This window comes from Poecilia reticulata, chromosome 17 (genome assembly GCF_904066995.2).
Source record: "Poecilia reticulata chromosome 17, P_reticulata-male-v2, whole genome shotgun sequence".
Classification (NCBI taxonomy): Eukaryota; Metazoa; Chordata; class Actinopteri; order Cyprinodontiformes; family Poeciliidae; genus Poecilia; species Poecilia reticulata.
Genome location: NC_088846.1, coordinates 11756987 through 11781671, shown reverse-complemented (window position 1 = coordinate 11781671; position 24685 = coordinate 11756987). Strand labels below are relative to the sequence as shown.

General features: G+C 38.6%; 1 protein-coding gene across 1 annotated transcript; it reads right to left on the bottom strand.

Annotated features, from left to right (window-relative positions):
* Nucleotides 1–820: 820 nt before the first annotated feature.
* LOC103479349 (integrin alpha-6-like) lies at nt 821–17974 on the bottom strand. Its single transcript, XM_081598242.1, has 26 exons — nt 17684–17974; nt 10147–10274; nt 9194–9273; nt 8797–9058; nt 8444–8575; nt 7915–8128; nt 7623–7816; nt 7445–7542; nt 6648–6775; nt 6481–6570; nt 5692–5753; nt 5383–5552; nt 5163–5306; nt 4964–5079; nt 4664–4820; nt 4492–4575; nt 4329–4408; nt 4138–4215; nt 3956–4058; nt 3660–3827; nt 3214–3309; nt 3026–3136; nt 2486–2584; nt 1745–1870; nt 1509–1580; nt 821–961 (listed from the first exon to the last, which is right to left on the bottom strand). Exons 1-25 carry the CDS (start codon nt 17863–17865, stop codon nt 1512–1514), a joined length of 3171 nt encoding a protein of 1056 aa, XP_081454368.1. The 5' UTR covers nt 17866–17974; the 3' UTR covers nt 821–961; nt 1509–1511.
* Nucleotides 17975–24685: the final 6711 nt, after the last annotated feature.

Here is a 24685-nt window from a genome sequence, read left to right as displayed (position 1 = left end):
CATTTCAATTTGTAGGTATAGGCGGTCAGTTGTTCAAACTGCTGATCTTTTTTTTTCCTCACTGAAAAAATTCTCCCGTTTGATCTCGCACCTGAAGCGAAAACCTATTTCTAAGCTTCCCATCGTGGATATTGGGAGCTACAATGATTTTGAACACAACTGAGCAGAAAAAAAAGCTGTAAAGTAGTTAAAAGTATTTATTTAAAAAAAAAACATTTAAGTCCCTGTCACACTTTCCATGGCGCCATGGTTTTTGTTGTGGCCTGGTTACAGTTTTCAGCTTGCACTCAAGATACAGAATATGTACAAACAAAGGCAGAGGAAACAGGCCAACCACTGGGACAGACTTAGAGGACTGGGGTAGGGGGGGAGTATATATATACAGAAAATATAATTTTTGTGTTATCTTTCGGGAGCATACCTTGCATACCTCTTCAAACAAAAACCAAAATATTCCATGCAAGAATAAATACAAACAGTTCAAGTCATTCAAATGTACAAAACACTATGATAAAAGTTTATAACTTCCATTATTTCTAGGCGTCACTGAATGTACCGAATAAGCTCAAAATGCTTAAGAGACAGCCTTTGAGAAAGTCCATCTTATACATTTAGCTTAAGAACATCGAGGTCACTTAACGACAGTGTTTGATTCAGTCCTTGAGACTTATTTCCAAATGATTTAGTTTTCTATCTCAACATTACAAGTCCTCAATGTGCAAAGGCAGGGGCAGCAAAAAAAAAAATGGGACTCTGCTGATCCATCACTAAGTGATAGATTTTTTTGTTGTTGTTGTTAGGAATAGTGTTCCTTGTCATGCCAAGTTGTCACCCATGGCTTCGTTTCCAAGTTGCCCCAATTGTCTTTTGCAGAATGTACCGCTCTCTCCTCCCGTCTGATCCGAACAGCACTGTAACTGGGAACCTTGTCCTCATATTTGGCACGATTAAAAAAGCCGCACTGCGGACAGACAAAAGAATATCGTGTAATTATTTGTAAGAAATACTTTTTGACAACCTCCAGAGACAGCAAAGCAGATGTAGATTGCTGCACAGCATAATTAAATTAATTAACTAAGAAGTATGTTGATTGACTGTGCCTACTTCTGGAGAAGGGATCTATTTAAATAGCACTGTTATTTCAGACAGAGAGCAAAAAAAAAAAACCTGCAGACCAAGTGACTGCATCTTCAGAGGCAACAAAATGAGGAAAAATAGAGAAGATCAGTGAGTGGAGATAATCTTTAAAGCCATAGATAACCCAGTTGTTGCGTGTCAGCCATCACCTTGGCCATGCAAGTAAAACCGTACACATATTACCATGTGTGAAGACCTTATTTGCATCATTTCTTTTGCAGACATTGTGATTCAGCGCCTATATTAGCATATCTTTCGCAGAGCGAGAATTACCCACTGCCTCATTTACTGGAAAGAAGCGCTTTTACAGCAAGACGGAGCAGGATGGAAAAAGTTGAATATCTCACAGATCCAATATGTTACCCTCTCACTTTTTAGGCATTTGATGTCAGCTTCTCTTTTTCTGATGGGTCCTCTTTATTCTTTTTCTCAAAGACTCCACACTGGAGAGAGGCAAATCGTTAGAAACGTGTTTGATCACTTTACCTGAAGTCGCTCTGCTCGTGGTGTTAGCAGTGCAACAAGTGTAGAGAATTGAAATCACACATACATGTGCAGAATGTGTTTAATACGAGTTAGAACAGCGTGAACCGTAGCTCACTTTTACCTTCCAAAGAAGGAAAACCAGCAAAGCCAACAGCAAGAGGCCGAGTAGGATGGACAGCATGATGATCCACCAAGGCACTCCTCCGTACCGAGCAGAACGCCTCTCTGGAAACACGGTCAGTTTCACCTGGAAACCAAAACAAAACAAATAAATAAATGTAAAAAAATATCTGCATTATTGTAGTGAAGCAGCAGATACTTTTTAAAACATTACACTGTTCTATGCTTTCTCAAAATCTTACGCATTGCAAGTAAAATCCACTTGTCGTCTTCTGATCCGCTCATATTAAACCAATTGACGAAAACTTGTGGTGCATCTGACATTTAGTTTTTTGTTTCGGATATATTAGTAAAATATTAGTAAAATCTTATTTAACTGCAGAGCGGTTTGCAATCGACGATCTAAGAACGGAGAATTCTTGACCCTTCAAAAATATTTCACTATACACTGTAAAAAAAAAAAATAAAAAAAAAAATCCCATCTCTAATTAACGGGAAAGGACCGGCAGCTGTGGTTGCCAGAATTGTGCCGTATAAACGCGGTAAAATATGTATTCATACGGGGTTTTTAACAGTATCTATGCATGTGCTAGCGATGCAAAAAGACAATATTAGTTAAACGAGTATTTAAATATAAACATTATTTTAGACTTTTTATGGAAAACTGAATGTAATTTAATAAAAGAAAAATAAATAATGTTCTTGGTTGTTTTATTGCATGCATCATAAAACATGTTTGTACTGTTGTCTCGGGGTTCTTCAGCATAGTGTTTGTCGTCGCGCTGCCAACGTGGAGAGAGGCCTTTACCACCACCTCCACATGATGGAACTTGGAATAGTCCTGTTTCGAGAGAAAAGAGGGGGAAACGCTGATTTGTGTTTGTTTGAAAAACACATTTCCAAGATAATTGAACACAGAAACGTTTCTTTAATTCAGTTAATGTCTTCACACTCCATGAAAACTTCATACAACTACCATGTGACTTAAAGTGTGAAAACTATAATTCAAATGTTTGACTTTGAAATCTTTTAATGAAAGACACACATTTAAATTCAGTTTGGTTATGTCACATTTTCTTATGTTGGCATGTTTGGTATGTCAACCTAGCACTCTTTGCTTGTGCAATAACATAAATCTACAACCATCAACTAAGTTTGTTAAATAAAACTATTTAATCGTAACTATGTTTTTTTTTCTTCTTTTTTTTCAAGAAGTATTTATGTTGCAGCTCATCTCAAATCAACATGAAGAAGCTGAGTTAGAACGGTCCATCCTGGTTACCTCTATAAAGGTGCTATTCCACAGTCGGGAGTTCAGAGTGATGAGTGCGTTCCTGTCCAGGCCCCCCAGAGCGCATCTGATGGTCACACATTTTGCTGTGCCGCCACATGACTGTACACACACAGAACAGTTATAGTTGAAGCTTTCACTCTTAACTTGTGTAGGAAAAACGGGCTGTGTCTCATTACCAAAGTTTCCTTGTTGTGATCTAGGCGTGAAAAAGCGTAATCCATCCTTTCCCCTGTGATTTCTGCTGCTCTCCTCATTCTGGTTTTAACTGGTTCCTTAAAGCGAAGCAGGAGATCAATCAGTTTTTGCCCATTTTAAAATACCTGGGTAGCATGAGAATGTATTCAGAGCTCCTTGAAAACTGATCAAATCAGTTTCCTCTAGAAGTCTTTTATTAATCAATAGAGTACCGGTGTGCAGTTTCATTTTATCTGTACGGTTAGAGGTTTGTTTGATTCCCATTTGCTGCAAAGGCATATGGAGGGAACAGGAACAATGTTGGAAAATATTTTTCTTTCACTTCATCAACTACGCACTATTTTCTAAATGTTTGTCAAGTTTATAGTGGTAACATAATGAAATGTTTAAGTGTACGAATACTAAATCTCTGAATATATTTACTCACCAAGTTCAGAAGGTTCTCTTCGTTGGGCGTGCAGTGTATTCGCTCCACTCCTGTGGAGCTGATCTTCATCAGGTAGAGCAGCCATTTTTCATACTTCGTAGACTTTGGCCACTCTATTTGGAGGGTGGCAGTTCCGAGTTCTGTCAGTCTCTTTCCCAAGTTGACTATCTGTGATTGGTTGATCAAAGCGTTACTCTCTGATCCAGTCAAAAAAGAATATCAGCTTACAAAGTCAATTTGATGCAAATACAGATTGTGTACACAGCGTGCATGAGAAGCAGCTTCTCTGCACTCACCCTGAACTGGAATGCGACTGCGCTGCCAACGTCGCTTTCGGTCTTCATGGCCATCTCACCTCTGACGTTCCCACTGAAGTAAACCTGAGATGGCTGGACTTGTCTGGTGTGGACGGCGACGCACAGTTAGTAGCCTGACTCGGTACAAGTGTGTGAGTTTCTCACACATCAAAAATCCTTACCCCGATAAGGACATCTGCAACACAATGGCCACCTTAGCCTTTGCTTTCACGGGCATTAGGTTCTCCTGGGTACTCGTCCTGTAAAAGTTCACACACTGGTCAGCTGAACATCAGATTTTTGCAAACTGCTGAATAAGGAAGCAAAGTCAGAGACGTTCAACACTTGGTGAGAGGCAGAATCAGGTATTTACGTTTTCAGTACAAGTTCGACCTCCAGTTCAGAAGTGTTGGCAGAGATGCCCGCGGTACCCAAAATAAGGTAGAATGTTGTCTACAAACACACACATCAAAAATGTTAAAGAGTTTCCGATACGCTTAAAAGAAATTAAAAGGTATTTAAAAACAACGTCTTACCTCAGAGTCACGTTTGAACGGGTTCCCAAGCTCACAGTCAGCCATAGATCCGTTTTTATTTGCTATGCAGGTGACTTGCAGTTTCTGCAATTGGTAATAAAGCACACTGAGAACCAGAAACTGGGACCCTGGTGTTGTATGACACAGAAAGTCCTAAGAGAATATGCAACACCTCTGGTGAGACGCGGTAAGCAGAATATGTCAACGAACTGGGGAAGTTAGCAGTCACAGAAGCTTCGTATGCGTCGTCTCCATGTGGATTGGTCACCGTCACCTCCAGGGCAATGTGTTTTTGGCTGGTGAATGAGAACACTGGCACGCCATTCTCCCTTTAAAACAAAGTCATTTTTGAATATATATTCTGATGAGCCTGTGACGTACACAGTTCCATCGATTGCACTGTATTGTCTCTCTCTGGCAACACTCACTAGATCAATCAGACAACATGAAAAACGAGGGAATATCCGCTTACATGTTCAAAGGAGTGAATTCATCGACATCAGTCGTTCTGTAGACATAGCGATATTCTATCATAAGGTTGCTCTGACACACATTATCATTGCCACATCCGTCTTTAATAAATTCCACCTGCAAACACGTCACAGTCAAAGTGCAACGTTACAGCCACATTCGATTATTTCACTTCACACGACGGGTTTCTGTAAAAACACCTTGTTTCTAGTTGGCTGGGCATCGCTGGCGTCAAGGGCAGGTGAAAGCTGAGGAGTTTGGGTCTGCCTGCGTTTACGGCGAGCGTCTTGAATATTCACAGAAACATCGATGGGGATCGCCCGCAGCTTGTCTTTAATATTTTCCTGCGAGAGAGAAACATTGCGCAAAGTGATTTCCAAACCAGGACATATTTTATCACACATCCGAAAGTAAACCTACCTGTATAGCAAGTTGACGTGTAAAACATTGTTCCCTTCCTTTTGTGTTCATGGTAATGGTCCCTTTGTATATATAGTCACTATCAGAGTCAGAAGGCTCTGTGAAGATTGCTCTTGGTAAAAGATTGGTTTTCGTCCGGTCAGCATCCGCCTCGAGAGAGTAACCCACCGCTGTACAGGACAGGAGAGGGTACAGAGCGCAAGATAAATCAATAAATGACTATAGGTTTGTTTTGTTTTTTTAAATAGCACAAAAACATAATAAAATTTAGCTCAAAGCTGCTAAATGCATCAATATTTGTCAGCTTACTTAGTCTTGGAGCATAACTGCTCGGGTTAGCAGTGTAGGTGAAACACGTCTTTACTTTCAAGCTGTAGAGACAGAGAAGTTAAACCACAATCAGAACCAGCAAACATCTGGCAAACATATTGTTTTTTAAGATTTAAAAGAATAAAAAAGCATAATAGTTAAAACCTAGTTTGAACCCCAAACACAGACCCAAAGGTATTTTTAACAGTCAACAGGTTAGTTGTTGACAGGTGACAATAGGAGAGTCTGGCATGAAAAGCACATTCATGGATAATTTCCTCTTATATATATATATATATATATATATATATATATATATATATATATATATATATATATATATATATATATATATATATATATATATATATATATATATATATATAAAAACAGTATCCTTATTTTGTCCAGACAGCCAGTAGATGAAAAACATATCTCCTCCTGGGAGATTCCTGAAATGTTCTCATGCTACAAGAAGTCGATTGTCGAATAACCAAATAAAACACATCACATGAAGACTCACCAGTCTACAGATTCTATAAATTTGGAAAAAAAAATTCTATTTGTAAAAAAAAAAAAAAGAAATGGAGATTCTCCGTTTTACCATCTGATTTTCATGAACCCCATATTGTGTATCATACTGACTAGTGAGAGAGATTTCCTTGTGTTAGTAGATAAAGAAATTGAAGCTTTTGTTTAAAAAAGCAACCGTTTTTTTTTAAGAAATGGGGTTTGCGGTAAGTAAAGTTTCTCAACAGACTGAAGAAGAAACAAACGAGTCAGCCGTACCAGAAAGTGTTGCCACAGTTCTTCTGGCTGAGGTTGATTCTACTTGGTGAAAACGTAATTTTCTTCTGGATGTTTACAACTGGTCTGGCTCTGTGAAGAAACAACAAACAATCTGAGAAAATACACTAAGCGGCAGTCCATCAGTGCATCAGCTTTGACTTCCTCACCTGTAGACAAAGACAGAGTCTGAGAGGGATCCAACGGCCAGGTCTGGATATGAGTTCTTGTCCAGGTCCATGTTGCCTGCTAATGAATAGCCAAACTGTCTCACTCCAGCAGAGTTGCTGGACAAAACCTAAAACACAAGCTTTGTTAAGGTGTGGGTTACCTAACGGATAAAAAAAAGACATCTGCATTTGGTGTCCAATGGAAACAACATACTAACTACGTTGTTTTGAAGACTAAAGACACGACTGTAGGTTGAACGGTAACGGCAAAGTCAGTAATTCAGCATTAAAACATGGAAAAGATAATATGTTTTAAAATGTGAAACAAATCAGACGTGTCTTGTTAAGAATTGTATGTAAAAAAAAAAAAAAAAAACACCAATGTGGACATGCTGACAAATAAAATGAACACATTTTCAAGAGTCTCAAGAGTCATTTGAATCAAACATATCGAAACCCAAAACACAGAAAGAACAGATGGACATCATGGTTTAAAAAATTCACGGTGCTGTTTGCTGCCTTGTTTTGTAAGTGTTACTTATTTGACTGCGTCATGTAAACTTATAACGACAGTGAAACAATCTTAGATAAAGATACAATAAATGTTGGTTAGATTTTGTCATGATAAAAACACAATTTTTAACAAATATCGTCTGAAATATGATGGTGTTGATAACTACTAATGTCTGACCTCTGCTCATCTCAGTGTTTTTTTCTATTTTTTATTTTGTGTGTTTACCGTTTATAATTCTGTGCAGCTGCTTCTGCCACAAAATACATTGCACTATTTTACGTACCTGTGATGCCTTGCCTGTGATTTCTCCTCTGGCTGATCCATGGTAAATGTAAACTTTGCCTGCACCGCTGTCTTCATGAGGAGCTCCCACTGCAAAATCTGATAGCAGGGCAGTAAGCTTCAACGTCACACACACACGCACGCACACACACACAGACACACAAATAATGCCTCCTTACCATGGTAACCGTCCTGGTTGATGTCGCCAAGGTTCTCCACGGCGAGGCCAAACATAGAATATGCGGGTCCATCTATTCTTTTTGGTTTGACATCCTTCCACTTTCCAGCCTTGTTGATGTAAACGTAGACAGCTCCTCCAATCTCAGAGTCCTTCTCAAAGTACTGAGGGGCGCCAACAACTATGTCGTCCCAGCTAACAAAGAAGAAGATCACAGACTCAGAGGAGTAAAGTGAAATTGTGGACAGTGAGGGCAGATGTTAAGGATGTGTTGGTTAACTCTGCAGTCTTACCCATCCCCGTTGAGATCCAGCACAGTCACGTCGTATCCAAAAGAGGAAGCCAGGCCCTCGCCTTTAAGGGTGAACTCCTCATCAAGGATCCTGCTTAATTCCCCACCTTTCCTTAGCATAATCACCGCTCCACTGAAGTAAGCTCTGGGAGCTCCTGCCACCACCGTCAGCTGACCCTTGTTTGTCAAAGCTTGTCCAGAGTCCAGAGAGAAACCTAAAACAAGCAGTTTATGAAATAATTCACATGAGAGGGAAGTAAGTTGGTAACATTGACATATATGGTGTTGTTGCAGCATCATATTGCATTATTCATACTGCTGCCTTTTCATCTATCACATTTTGTCCCAACACAGCCATTTTAAAAAAATTATATTAATCTATTTTATTAGTAGGTAATGTGATAGACCAACACAGAGTGGCAAGGACAGGAGATACTCCTGGATCTAAAAAAATTCCATAAAAGTGTCTGGTTGAAACATGGGAAAATGTGGAAAAGTTAAATAGGTATTAATATAACTGCGTATTTTACCCATGTAGCTGTTGGGAGGAGCGGGAACCAGGTCAGGCTTCTTCTCAGTCTCATCTCCTGCCTCGAATGGTCCATCATCATAGATGCCCATATCTATTAAGGTGTCATTCTTTTGTTCCAGTCGTACCACGCCTTAAAGCAATCAGCGGAGGAAGAAAAGCAGAAAAAGATGATTTTACTTGCAATCAAAATTAGTCAAATTCTATCTATTTCTCTATCTAAGCTCTTTTTTATGAAGCATAATGTCAAACATTTGGCACAACATGTGAGTGAGTAGCAAATTCATCTGTCAATAAAACTGAGCTTCAAGAAAAATTATGACATTGTTTATGTGCCTTGTAAACTTGAACTACCTTTCCAGTTGTAAGCTCCGGGAGCCCCGAAGATGAAGTAGTGGAAGTCCTTGTCGAATGTGGCAGAGAGGCCCTGCTGGCAGGAGCCGAACCTTTCGTGGCCTCTGTTCCGGTTGTTGCAGAAATGCCAGCTTCCGCCATCTTCACTTGAACTGGGATCAATAGTTAGGTCCTGACTCAGCACATAGCAACGGCCAATGATGTCGCGAGATTCATGAGGAGAATTGACGTTTCTCTGCCGCTTGTAGCGATGGGCGCAAGTCTGCCAGAGAGAGGGGTTAGAGGTGAGGCCGGATAGGTTTTCGTTTTTAAGAAGTCTGTTTTTTTGTGTGTGTGTGTGCATTAAGTTGGTTGATCTTGCTGTGGTCTAAGTGTGATGACGAAATTAGATTCTTACTAAAACTTTGCCTCCTGGTCCCTGACTGTTGACTGTCACCCCCATCCACTGGTTCTCTTTGTTTTCATTTTCTGAATCCTCTATGAAAAGAGAGAAAAAAGACGAGAGACGGACAAAAAGTTTTTAACAAAGCAAATCCAAAAGTGGGATATCTTTTGATGATAGCATGTGTTGATTCCACAGATTGAGCTTGTGAGTCAAGTACAGTTTACGTTTAAAATCAGTTTATTTTACAACCCTTAAAATGTAAACAGGGTTAGAAAACAACAGTAAAATGTATTTTTTTAAAAGGCTAACTTATTAGCTGTGGCATTAATTCCCTCGGCGGGGTTGATCCATGACTGATAACATTGCAATGGTGCTGCTTCTACCTGGTGGCTAATGCTAACTCAGAGTTAGCATTAGTCAGTTAAATATGGCAAGTTAAAATATGGCTGTATAACATTTTATTATTTTCTTTTAGGGTCACAATCTAACTTATGAAGTACCAGAAAGTCTGGCTTTGTTTTGCCTGCAATAAAGAACAGATCTGGATTACGTAATAAGATTTCATTTTTTTCAGTCGTTTAGAATTTGGTTCCAAATTCACAAAAAGAAACCAACAAAGGATCCAGACCACATCACACAACCAACCAATTAACTCAGAGGTCAAGCTTAAGAACTGTGGGAAGAAGCTGAAGTACATGAAAACTCAATAAAAGAGCATGAAGATATTAGGGTAACTACTTTTAAAAATGTCAAAGGGCCAATAGTGTGATTCTCAAAAAACTATAAATCAGTGAGCAAAATGAGGGCTTATTGACAAAGTGAATTTACTCATTATTTTTTATTGATTTGGGAGAGAAAAGTAATATACCAATATATATTAAGGAGACTAATAACATTTTTGATGCATTTAACGATCAACCGTCTGTATTTATAATTCCCTACGTGCATTTAAAGCTATATCTTACCGTTATTATCAAAGACAACTCTTGAGCACGCATCAGAGTTGGAGCTCATTTCACATTTGTAGATTCCTCCTGTCACATTAGATTTTTGACCATTCAGTGCTTTGGCTTGTGGGGCTCCAACCAGCAGTCTGCAATAAACACATAAACGTGAATACAGTTTATTCTTTTATAAGTGCAAAGCAGTCTCTTGCATTCCCCTCAAACGGTAGTCAGGAGAAGAAACACAAATGAGTGAGAACATCGGCCGCCATGGTGTTACAGTGCTCTCCTGTGGATTCTTTGTATGGAAAACTGTCCCACTCATGACTACAAAAACAGTCAAATACAGTGTACTTTGGCTTTAAATAGCTGCAAGTCCTGATATTACTTCAAGTGATTTTAATGAGATGCTAGAAAATCACCCGAGTGACTTGAGTTTTATCTGAAGAGTAATGCAAATGCTTCTACACACTACTGACCAGCTGCCAGAAAGAAATACTACAATCTTCCCTCACTTGCAAGAAAACAAATAATTAAAAACATTTCATGAGCAAAATTAAAACTAGTGGAGCACCACGCAACTCTCTTACTATCGTAGCTTCAGCTAGTTGGAAAAGTAATAATTGTTACAATTACAAAGTAGACTTCACAAACTTATTCTGCTTTCATCAATGCTATTAAAAAAGCTGTAAGTTTTTTTAAATAGCATTTAATACCTGATTCACTTATCATTACTAGCGTGATAAAATGTTTCCATTTTTTGAGTGTTATTTTGTAATAATTATTGCAATAATGGTATAATTGATAGCGAAACACACTTCATAGTCCTTTTGACATTTCATCTGACTATATATACAGTCGGATCTCCACAAACAGAAAAACTGCTTGAAAAATTATTACATAGACTATAATTAAAATAATATAATATAATATTGGACCATGTCTCATTTCAGCTAACAATATGTGTATCAAATACACAAATCACATGCTTAATGAACAACTCTCAATCTATGGACAGCATACAGTCTATGCACCATACTGTCTTCATTAGATTAAATCAGATAAACTGTTTTTAGCTGGAAAACAATGCATCCTCAGAGAATCTGCTGAGAATGGCTGTACTGTAGAGCAGCGACCCACCAAATGCAATTAGCATGTTTGCAACACAGACCTAACTTGTCTACTTTTCAGTCTGGGAGATATGAAACTATTTATCTACATTTCAGAGAGCATAAATTATGATAAATGCTAACATACCGAACACTCAGAAGAGTTAGCAAAAACAATAAATCCTTTTAGGGAACACTTCACATGCTGCTAACAGTCCCTTTGTATATATACACTTTAGGATTTGTTAATATTTTAAGACTAGGCAGCAGATAAGCGACTGCATGTAGGAACAGACTTTTTTTTTTTGCAAAACAGACAAGTGTACAATGTTTATCCCATTTCTCACCACTGGATGGGTTTGGCCTTGTGTCAGAACCACACAACTATAATTTGTGTCCTCATCCACCCATCATGTGTCCAATCAAACATGTTTCTGAATTGGAAGCAGGAACTGTGTGAGACTTGAAATTTGATATCACAGAGGCTGGAGACAATTCTACACATTGAGTAAACAAACAGGAATTATCCTGGACAATAAACATTCATCTGAGAGATGTGGGACGGCAAACCGTGTCTACATGGGAGGGGAGAATAATTAATGGAAAAAGTGTCAAATTAGATACATGTTAGTAGAAGAAAATGTCAAAATGGAAAACTGTTTCTTTCTGAAAATCTATGGCAGCGCAACTTAGATTTGCATGGCTGCCTGTGAATGAATCATAAGACAAGATCCACCACAGTAGAGACTGAAGATCATAATGTACAGCACCATGTTTAGCAAAAATATTATTTTTTTTAGCAGCCACAGAACCTGGGAACCTCACATTGACAAAAATCAAACTTGAATTCCTTTACATAATGATCACAAACACAGCAGCAAATTGACAACACAAAGGGGGGGGATGACATATTGCAACATCTCAGTCAAAGTCCAGACTTCAACCTGATTGAAACGATGTGGCGGGGCCTTAAGAGAGCTGTGCGAAAACAAATGCCCGCAAGCCACAAGAAACTGAAGCAATGCTGGGCAAAAACTACCCACAGCAATGTGTGAGAATCATTAAGTCATATGGAATAGCCACTTCTAATTCCTGCTAAAGATGGTTCTATAAGCCAATGAAAGTTGGAGTGTAGTTTTTCCAATAATGGTATTAGCAGCGGTAAAAACTTTATTTCTGCATAGGCAGGAATCTTGTTCATTATGTTTGGTATGTCAAAAATGACTCAACATATTTTAAAAAATCTCCCAAGCTTCAGCTGTAATATTATGCAGATTAAAAACAACTACAGTCATAAATTACTTCATAAACATGTAATTATTTTATATGTCATTGTATAATTCAGAACAATAACTTATGAAAAGGAACAGAGGCTATGCCAAAAGACACATTGCATCTTTATCAGTACGCAAGGCTTCGAGACAAAGGGTTGAAGTGCTGGCAAGATGTGATAAAACTGACCCACTGCTCCATTGACAGCCACTCAGTTGCTTATCATTTACCACCAGCAGAGGCAGCCCTGAGAGGCAGGCTTTGACCACATCAGGAGTGTTTGGGCCCAAGTGAAAGCATGCCTAACACACACAAACCCTAACCAGCCACTTTATGAGGCACCCTTGTTAACAGAGATACAGCCAATCCCACAGCAGCCACTCCATGCATTTACCCATCAACATTACAAGAATCAGAATCAGCTGGAAATAAAATGAAGGATAAAGTAATAGTATGCATATGTATGTACAGCCATTTTTTATGTTAAAAAGTGAAAAAAAAGAAATGTAAACTGTGGCCATAAAAATGTGCTTATTTTGTTAGACAGAGGAGTAAATGACTGTTCAGTCTGTAAGGTGTTCATTGTGTCCATCACAGAGGCAGCCTGCAGGAATGAACTGTCTGTGTGGCAGCTGGTTTTAGCAACTCGCATATCGTAGTAAAAACATTTCAGGCTGCTTTTTGGGGTTTTTTTTACATTTCATTCTTTTACATTTTGTGCACCAACATTGTGGAACAGTCTACTTCCAGATGTTTGAGACACAACTGAGGATCCATTTGCTTAAAATGGTGAATACAACATGAAATGTAGCCATTTTCTGTCATAACTTTACTCCATTTTTTTGCTTTTAAATTGTTTTTCATATATATTTTTTATTTAAAATTTTTATGTTTTTAAATTGTAACTTTAGCCTAATTGTTGGTTGTAAATTTTCAGTGAAGCACTTGATTTAAAGATTTTTTCCCTTTTTTTAGCGTATGTTGGGAACCTTTTGGTTTTTTAACCAGTGTACTCATCTTTTAATCACTGCATGCACCATGTTAATGCACCATAACACAATGCTCTAATCATCACAAACTGATACCTACATGATAGTGAGTTTACTACCCCTCCACCACGACCAAATCTCAATTCAGTAGAGCACCTTTGAAAGGTAGTGCAACAGGAGTTTCATACCATGGATGTGAGTAAGACAAATCCACAATTGCTTGATGCTCTCATGTCAATAAAGACCAAAAGCAAAGCATCGAAACACCTCGTTGAATCTTGAAAAAAACGCAGAAGCATGTACTAGACAGTATCATCTGATAAAGTGATTGCTTTCAGAGGCGGCAGCATGGCACAGACTGGCTCCAGTGCCCACTGGAGAAACATCCTAATGAAAGAGGTATGTCGTTTGTATAACAGCTGACTTTCTGCTTTCTTGGACAGAGTGTGTTGCTTAGCAGCATCCTGTGGCTCTCGATGAACTACCAAATGGGTTGCAGATCCGCAAATCCATGACAACAGTTACCCAACTTTCCTCTCTGTCTGCATTGAGTTTGCTGGATCTGACAGGCTGAATAATATCTGGGTTTGGTGCCCAGATATAAAACTGATTTACAGTCTTTTCAACATTCCTGAAGCAGTTACCTTCAGCTCCTTCCCCTTTGATGGTAGATAACCTTAAGTAACCGGAGGCCACAGGGACGGAGGCCTAAATCTGATGCTCGTGCTTCTTCTTTATCAAATACACAAACCACATGTTTCCCCATATAACGCTAACCTCAGCACAAACATTCACGGTACCTCCCAGTTTCCACAACTGGCTGCGTTGCTTTCTCCTCTGTCTAACAGCACATTATCTGAGTGCTTTGTGCTTCTTGCTCGTCTTCTATCTTCCTTTAATTATCAAACACACGTGCGTATATTTACAGCACCCTGCACCCATACAGGTTTTCTCCTATCCTGAAGGTACAAATGAAAGTCATCATTTCAGGAAATAAGAGGCTGTGAAGGATATAAGTGTGACCAAGCGCTACCATGAATGACGGGCAATGAAAGGGCTGTGACTCACCAAGCACACCCAGCTGTAAAACAAGCCAACACTTAAGCATACATGCTGTTGCAAAAGACCTCCAAGAACACTCAGGGGGAAAACTGTTTTTTTTTCTTTTATTAACATTAAGCATAATTTAACTTTCTCCTCTTCTTTTTCCTTAGGATGCACAAAGCAGCACAGTGAGGGGTCTAAAATGTTGCTAAATATGATTAGTGCTCAGTTGCAACATTAGTGCTCGATTTCACCATTAAAGCAGCTTATAGTGATACAGAAAATTACACATATCAGAGATAACAGTTTTATAACAGTAACATGAGCACCATGCACCATTTTGGTAAAACAACCCACAGTAATCTGACATATAGTTGTATTTGCAGTTTAGCAAACAACAATAGTTGTACTGCTCTTTTTAAAAAAATCTCATGAGAACCAGACAAAACTCCAAGATTGATTTTCATCACAGACAATAATAATAAACACCGTTGTGAGATGCCAGAACAAGCCGACGGCTGGCTAATTTCTCTCCAATTTAGCAGATCCGTCTGCGCTCAGTGGTTTAGTATTTAACTTTATAACCTGAGGAGGAGGGGGGGGCTCTGTGTTCGCCTCGGTCTCATGCTGGTGACCATGTGTCTTTCATTTAAACACAGATTGGAATAAAAGCAGTGGTGTGGAGAGCTGCAGTAAAAGAATGTAAAAAATGATACATTTGACATGAGGTAATTTGAGAGCTTTAGACACATCTGAATGTAAACAGGTCAAAGGAAGTTACACCGGGGGAGAATCTGTTCTGTTGTTCAGAAAGTGGCGGTTTTTGATATGAGCAATGCGGCTCACTGACCAGGGCGGGGTAGCCCGGGGTGTGGCCTGTGTACTTGAAAGTTGGAAGGGTTTTTTTTGTTTGTTTTCTTTGTCACTTGCATTTTTCTATTGTACATATTCATATTACCACAATAGCAATGTGGTATTCCCTGAGGTTGTGCAACCATGGTAAGAAAATATGACAGTGCACTGTATTTGCCTGAGGTTGCCATTTGATTTGCTACTATTTTATCCATTTTTTGGATTTGTAGATTCTTATTTGGGACTTCCACTAAGGGTAGTTTTATGGGGGGGGGGTTATTATTTTTTTAAAATTTATTTTAAGGTTTTAATTTGGCTTTTATCCTGTGCAGTTCTGCCGATTAATTTAGAAATCTGTTAGTGGGAATATGTGAAGAAGCAACTTAAAATAAAAGCGTTCCCACCCTTAAACAGATACTTTGTTGAAGCAACTTTTCACCCAACTAGTGTATCCGAGGTAAAAGTCTATCAGCATGTCGCATCTTGACTCGCTACTATTTGCTCACTCTACCTTGCAGAAAGTTTTCTAATCTGCTAAGATTATCAGGATATATCTCTTGCCCGCAGTCATCTTTCGACTATTTGGATGTACGCTCAGACTCACTGTGATGCCAAAACTGAAACCTCTCACCGCTTTCAGCTTTCTAGCAAATACCTGGAAGTTTCGGGGTCCAAACTGGACGATGGTTGGAAGAACTGATCATTGTAAGCACATAAACAAAACCCTGCAACATTTAGATGTATTCCTTGTCATACACACGTGAATTAAATGTCTAAACTGCCTCACTAGCACGCAGTCAAGCTTCACAGAGTTATGTTAATGAGCTAATATTGAAGCCAGATGTGTTGAAGCAGAGAGACATAAAAGTTGCAGGATGCCCTTAAAGAATGGAGTTTGAATTTTACGACAACTGTGAAATCAAGAAATCTGAATGATACAGTTGGATTAAAAGGCGTTTCAACAACGTATTTGTTTAAAGGTGTGTACAGTTATGCAACCCGGTTCCTGCAACTTTTTACACTTCCCTTCAAACAGATTTGTTAGTTTTTATTTGACGTATACAGGATATGTGTCATATTAAATGCGGAAAATGTTTTTGAAGAATTTAGCAGTCCAAGGAAAAAAAACCTGGCATTATTAAAGGGGTTTGTCCACTTTTGAGAGATGCTGTACTCTAAAAAAGCAGACGGAAAAGCCTGAGTATTGATCATTTCTGCATTAAAAGCAGCAACTAAAAGCATTTTACACATTATTCAAACATGGTTTGTACCACTCTCTGTAAATACAGTCTGTCTGAAATGTTCAAAACCTGCATGTATTACATTACCAAATGAAGATCTCTGTTCACAGACAAATGGAATTAACTCCAAGATATTTGACAATTAAAATATATAATATCAATTAGCACACTTTGACTAGTAACAGTATTTTTCAATCCTAACTAGAAGCACATTTAGTCAAACTTTGAAGGCTTTCCTCAGATACTGAACATACAAATAAAATACAATATTCAGTGTGGTCCAGATCAAATAAATTATCTGCTGTGATTTCTGGTCACATCCAGCATCTATTTGAAAGCAAGTTGAATTTAACAAAATCTCACACTTCGATTGTTGATTATGTGTTTCATGACTTTGTACCTTTTGTGTTTTTTATTATGTAAACCACTCTGAACTCCTTTGTTGCTGAAATGTGTTACACAAATAAACTTGAGTGATTATGCAGAATAACTGTTCAAAACTCTTAAAATTTTCTCTAAGAAGATGCTTATAGTCACTTAAAAAATGGCCTCATCTAAACACAACATCAGAAGACAGAAAAGGGGTAATCCTTTGCGCAAGCGTATTGGAAACCTTTGGAGGAAGTCCAATAAAAACTGATAATGAGTAACCTAGGGAAATATTAACAAGTGCATACTTGGTGTTTAACTCACGACAGGTGCTCAAATGTACAGAAGGAGCTACATTAGCGATGGAATGCGGCGGGTTTAAAGACATTGAGGCGAGAAAAAAAACTTTTAACAACCTGTCACATACCTGAGCTCACATTACTGTGTTATAGCTCTCTGTTGAAACTTAATTGGCTCCCAGGCTCGTTTTTAAAACGAGTTCATTGGCCTTGAAGACACTTCAAGAGCCTAAAATAAACTAACTGCGGTCTAATCTGCAGTGACGTCTTAATTACATGGATACTAAAGTTATTTTTAAATAAAAGAAGAAAAAGACGCAGTTCAAACTCGTAGGACGCCGCAAGCAATGGTGTCCCTCTAAGACAAGACATTGTTTTCTTACATTCTCTTGTCCTCCGGATGAAGCTGCCGGTGCATGGCGAGAGAGAATCCGAACAGGCTGCCCGGGTCCCCGTCTCTCCTTAGGACGTCCTCGGTGTCCAAGTTAAACGCAGACAGCAGCCCGCCACATGCCAATAACAAGGCGAGCAGCCGCAGCCCGCGGGTGGTGTTGTTGCCCTCCATGAGAGAGTGCAAGTTCCCCGACGAGAAGAAAGGTGAGTCTTTGGTGCAGAAGGTGCAGAGTGCGACAGATAGGGACTTGGAGGGCTGAGTGTAGTCCACAGGCAGCCCCTCCTACTGGTCTTTCTGCCACACTCACCAGCCCACCACACCTCAAAACAACAACACAACAAAACAAGGCAATACAAAACGGGAGGAAACGGCAGGATTTAGAGTAACATTTTTTATTATTTTTCATAAATTAAAAAAAAAAATCTGAGCTTTGTGACAAGCATGTTGTAACTCTGATACTACTAGATGAATTCATTTCAGACAACACCTAAACAAAATCTACGTTTGTGTCGTTAAAGTATGAATACAGTTTTTCTCAAGAAGGCCTCAAAGTATGTGTGAGTATTAATATTAATGAAGAAACAGCAGCATTAAAGACAAAGGAAAACAGCAGACAAGTCAGGGGCAAAGTTGTTCCCGAGTTTAAAATAGAGTACTGAAAGATTTAAATATCTATCAGGGAGCTGCTCAATCCATCGCCCTCAGGTAAGATCAGGTAAAGGGAGCATGAAGAAAAGCAGACAGGAGAACTGTCTATTGAAATAATCCGTAAAGAGGGTTAGTCATAGACCTTTATTCAAGAGTGGCAAGAAGAAAAGATAACCATAAAAAACCCTAATGCTTCGAGTTTGGGACACTATAAACATGTGAAAGAAATTGCTCCAGTCAGATGAAACCAAAATGAAACCTTTTTTTAAATTTTTTAACAACATCCAAAATACTATTTGGGATTTAAAAAGTAAAAATAATTCCACACATACAGTGTTGATCTAACTCTGTTTTGTTCTGTATGATGTCAAAAGTCCAGACATAAATCCAATTTAAACTCTTCAGCTGGCCTTGAAAATTACTGTTGCAAGGTTGTTTAGTTTCAGTCTGACTGGACTTCAGATATTTAGCTAAAAAGAACGGAGAAAAACATGCAGTCATCATCGACAATCTTTGGGAAAGAGTCCAAGTTCGACAAGACATTGTCCATGTGCAGTGACTGAAACGGTGCTTCAGATTACACTGGCACCCTCAGACAGTAAATCTCCTCCATGTAACACCATAGTAAAGGCTGCCTTTAAACTCCCTTGGAAACGGGCATAAACACACGAGTTTCACGGCAGAGAAAAATGCTGGCAAAAATAATTTGCCTTCTTGTTCTGATTGTTGCCCGCATGTCCCTCATCAGACATTTATGTTGCTCTAGATGTTCATTTTGCCATAAATACCAATCTGTACTCTCTTCCTCCGGAGAACAGTAGCAGAGACAATGATCTAGAGTGGAAGTGACAGAGGTGAGAGCGGTTCAAAGATTTAACGTTGTAACAAATTTACATCAGATTTAGAAGTGCAGAAGAAACAACCACCCTTTAAATATTTAATGCTCAAAATGTGTCGCTCTTTGAAATAACAATCCCCCTTGAAATATCCCTCGAAACGAAGCATTGCCATAGCTGTCATGTCGTCTCTTTAGGATGCGTGAGTCACCGAACCAGAAGAAGTGCGATATTGAAGAGGGCACAGACCAACGCGTTTAAGAGACTGCCTTCACTAGACGATTTCCGAGGCATTCCATTAGATACTGACCCAAAGCAACACAGAATTTCAGCGGACAACGCCGGCTTTGTCTGCACAGAGAAAGAGGGCCGAGAGGAACAGGAGAGGGAGGAAGAAACTGCCCTCACATAGTTCTATAAAAGGCCCAAATAATTGTGGAAAAAGGCACTGTAGAAAACAAAAAGGTCAGAGGAGGAATGCAGTCCCTCTGCACATCTGTTATCTACTTAAGTCTTCGTTAACAGGATGAGATTAATTTAGTATCGACTCGTTGGAAGTTCAACTTCAAGTTGACTTCTGACTTCTTATATTAGATTCCGGGAAAACAAGGTCCGTTTGATTCATATTTGAAGACTAATGAAATCAGAATCACACATTCTTCTTGTCCCCATTAGACAGATGTCCTGATCATTTCAAAATCTAATTTTTGTGGAATTCCAAAGTCTGGAGACCGCTTACCTGTTAACTCTGTGCTGGTATTCAATCATGTTTGCCTTGCAAAAGTATTCACGCCCCTTGAAGCTTTTCCTTTACTCCAGTCACCCTAAAGAAAATCCAGTGCCAATAACCAACTTAAGACGTTACCTACTTCTAGAGTAATTTAATCTCACAAATGTTGCATTTCTCTGAAGGCCTTAGAGGTTGATCAGAGAACATTAGTGAACAAACAACACCACAGAGATAAAGACATTCAAGTTCTGAGCAGGGTTAGGTCATAAAGAAGTATACCAAGGTTTCTACATTTCAAGAATCACCATTCAGTCCGTGAGCTTAAGAAAACAGAACCCTGAAAACCTCATGCTCTCTGTGAAACACAGTGGTGGCAGTATTATGTTGTGGGGAGGCTTTTCTTCAGCCTGGACATGGAAGCCGGGCCAGACAAGCCATTGACATTGTTTTCTTGATCAGTCAGAGGTCTGATGCGTCATTCTTTGGTGGGAACCGAAGAATGATGCATCATTAAAAACAGTGACAATGTCAAAGATGATGATTATTACTTTCATTTGAATTGATCAAATATCCCACATTAACAGGATATTCACAGTGACAGATTGAGTCCAAAACATTAACAGTGATCAATTTTCTAGCTTTATTCACAAGTCATTTCTTTTCCTATAGAAACTAAGGTTCGTTATTTTACTCAAAAGCAAATTATTCCACTGATTTCCACTGAAGATCGGAGTCATGTACTCCCCTCTCCATACAGCACGTTCTGTAGCTGAGGCGCCCAAGCATTCCCTCAGATGCTGAAGAATAGCTGTAATGGTGAGAGCAATCCTCTGACACACAAAGCACACAGGACGGGGTGGGGGAGTGAGGCAGCGCCCGGACCTGCCTGAATCATAGCCCTTTATTTGTCCTTAAAGCCGCAGCTCAGAATAAAGTCAAGAAACTCCCCTGAGGGTGGAGCACAGTTCACTGTGGGCTGTTTTATCAACTTAAATACTCATACTGAACTCCAAATCTAGACTCTTTCACAACTAAGGCAAACTAAAACACAGCACTTTGCCTGAGTTCTTCTCCCTCACCTTAGTATTTGAGATATCTGGGAAAAGAAACGAGTGAAACACCTGAGATTTGAAATATCTGAACATGAATCTCTTTCAGAACATACGTAAATCTGGCATAAGACTGCAAGGCTCTGACCAGAGACAAGCTGAGTGTTCTTCTGGGTTTCAAACCTTGAAACTTTGAACTGTGTCTGTTCAAAAACAGTAGCCGGCTCATTGCACTCTTGCAGTGAAGCAAGAGTGCAATGTTTTTGTAAGAACAACACCAACTGAAGGTGGCAAACACGTATTCCCTATTTCGACATTTCTAAAGCCAGAGGAACATTTCTGCTGTTACATGAGTACATTAGGAATATATATCCCTTCTGCATTCATGTGAAAGTTTGTCTCTATAATCATGCTTTGACATTTGCTTATCAGATCAGGATGTTTGGCATTAATACCACACCAAACATTGTGTCGAATGGATTAGGGTGTCTTATGTACAATCAAACAGAGTAAAAGTGGCTTTATCAATTAGCAGTTAGGTGAAACCTAATTTACATCCTGCTTCATATCACTGTATTGATTCAATATGATAGTAGAAGCTAAACAGGCTAAACTAGAGATTTTAATGAGCGCTTTGATTACAGTTGACATAAAGTAACTGCAGCTGTCTGGTCTAGTCTAGTGGTTACCGCAACACCTTCAGGGCACAGTTCTTTGTACATTTACCTTGGGAGTTAACTGTGTGCGTGCGTGCGTGCGTGCGTGCGTGCGTGCGTGCGTGCGTGCGTGCGTGCGTGCGTGCGTGCGTGCGTGCGTGCGTGCGTGCGTGCGTGTGTGTGTGTGTGTCCCAGGCCTGGCCAGGGGATGTAACACGAGATAGCTGCTGTTGTTGGGCTGGGCCTCAATCTTAATGGGCCCAGGTGTAAAAAAAAAGAAAAAAAAAAGTAATCTGAGCAGTTCACAAAGTGTAAAAGGTTCATTTGGTGGAGGAAAAACACATTCTAAGAAACAATGTTACTGAAAAGATAATGTTTGGTTCATGTGTTGTCAGGTGCATTGTCTTTATACCTTATCTTCTCATATTTATGCTCTTTAAACTTATCTCATTTTCAGAGAAGGTAAACCGTTATAAAGGGAAGTCATATTGTTATTGTGATCTGTGCTCTAGTATTTAGAACAATGTGGGGGGATTTTCAAAAAAGAAACATTTATGATCTAAAATCTGCACAAGATGCACATTATTAGACATCTTGCCAATCAAAAATGACATACATGAATGTTGCAGTTTCCTCAAAGAGTGAGCTCTCTCCTCTCCTTTAAAGTGAAAGAGGTTTTAGAACATCATCAAAAGGTCTAACGTTATTTCTCTTAATTACTGCTTTACTCTGACACAATGAGTGTCCACCCTACCCTGAAAAATGGCAGTAATTTGCTTTATAACAGAAAGATTGTATAGTCAAAGAAATCAAGATAGATGTTATTACAAGGTCAAATGTCCCTGTTCAAAGGCATTATTGACTAAATATAATACATACATAATACATTCAGCTCTGATACTTGGCAGCTGGAAAGCAAAGAAGGGTGAAACGGTTAAGTTTGTTCCCACTTTTTATGTCCACTTTTCTCTCAACTAGTGTGTTTTTTTTTCATTAATACCAGCAATACCATTTCACTTGTTATTGAGCTCAATGGTAAGTCAGTCTTAAGATGGATCACATATTCCAGGGAGTAAAGTGCATAAAACCAAAGGAAGAACATTTTATTTGTTTTGTTACATTGTTTCTGTTAGCCAACAGCAGCTTGCATTAGCATAAAATCCAGACATTCTCCATTGGATATCACTTTTCATTTTAAAAGTAACTTTTTTTTTTTTTACTCTATGTTCTATATCAAAATTTCTCAGTATAATCCAGTCTAAAAAACAGACAAATTGTATAATTAACAATTATATTAATACAGATATTAATATGTCACCGAGCTTGGTCTTCATCAGAGTCTTTGCTGTTGCATTCATAACTGAATCAGTTTCAGAATCTGAACAGTATATTGAATGACATATACAGCAGAAATAAAACAAATAAAACATACATATGTGCATTTCATCTACAGATTAAAATGCACATATGGATGTTTTTAGGATTGACAAGAGAAAGATTACACCTGCTCTTGTAGTAGCGGAGAGCAGGAATGCTATTCTGACAACTGACTATGAAATGGCATCATATTATGTAAAGACATGACACGCTTCTCCAAGGTGATTGAAAGGGACTGTCTTTGATTTTTTTTTTGTACTAGGCGGTTTATTTTTTTCCCCCTTTTGCAAATATTGTTCACTTTTTAGCTTTGCAGTATATATGTTTTATTTCTTCTCTACTCTTTCTCTTCTTTGTCACAATGTGACGCTACAGTATGACTAGCAGTAAGTTGGGTGCACAGTTGTTTTTGCGATCAGCTTGTCAAGGTAACACAGAACAGGAGCATATCCCACAGCAGATTATGACTGATGAGGACCAAGTCCGGTCACAACAGGCTCATCAGTACTGATTGTCTTCTTTTTTTTTTCAAACTGTCACATAAAACAAAAGGATTTTATCCTCTCCAAAGTGCCGTTTTTATAGCCATCGCCTGTTTTACAACTGGGATCTTTTCAATTTTGTTGCTGAAAGCACAAAGTTTGATGCATGACCCAGACGTCATGCATCAAAGAAGCTACAATACCATTTGTTTGGCCCTGAGGAACTCTGATTTCTACCGTGCTTAATGGATTATTCAGTCAGACTCAGCTTTGTGTGAGAGAGATCTGCCTGAACAAGTCTGAAGATGATGCATCACTTCTTTGATACTGCAGCTTCACACGCCCCGGTGGAAACCAGTACTTTCCACTGTTCACTGTAAAAACCTAGGCAAATTAAACATCACACAGAGGATTATATTATCTGAGCTCATGGCATTTCTTTATCGTAAGATCAACTTAATGTATATTGCAGCAAATCGAGATTTACTAATCCATGTTTTGAACACATTTCTTCTCAGAATAGATTGCAATTTTGTACAAGTTGAAACCCAAAACTCAAAAGCCAAAGAAAACAACACCATCACACAGATCATTTATCACACAAAACCTTTGAAATTAACAGAGAGGTTGCATGTTCTTTTTACCATGAGTACATTTGTGCCACAAAACAATTTTTATTGAAAATGAGTTTGTTTCACTTGGTAAAATGATGTAACCAATCAAGGGAAATGTGTCTGGTTTGGGTAAAGGATTTTGTTCCTTTTAGGTTTATCTAATATGACCAAAGAGTGTACTCAGTTCCTTGCATCATCAGTCCATAAATAGAAATGGTTACTGCTAATGTGGTGTGTATATATATATATATATATATATATATATATATATATATATATATATATATATATATATATATATATATATATATATATATATATATATATATATATATATATATATATATATACAAGCTGTAAAACCTGTTTTTGTCTAGTCCAAAGAAAAAGAGGATTGCACTGAGTGCTGTGTTCCTAGTGAACATTTAAGTGATGTGAATCTCTAAACAATAGAAACAAGACGTAATTTGGAACAGCCTCGGGCAATGCATACCATCCACACACACACACATGTAACACAGCGCTCCTGTTCAGTTTGGCAAGCTGCTTTGGTTGTTCAGGATCAAGACATTTCTCAGAGGAACAAAGACTCACACAGA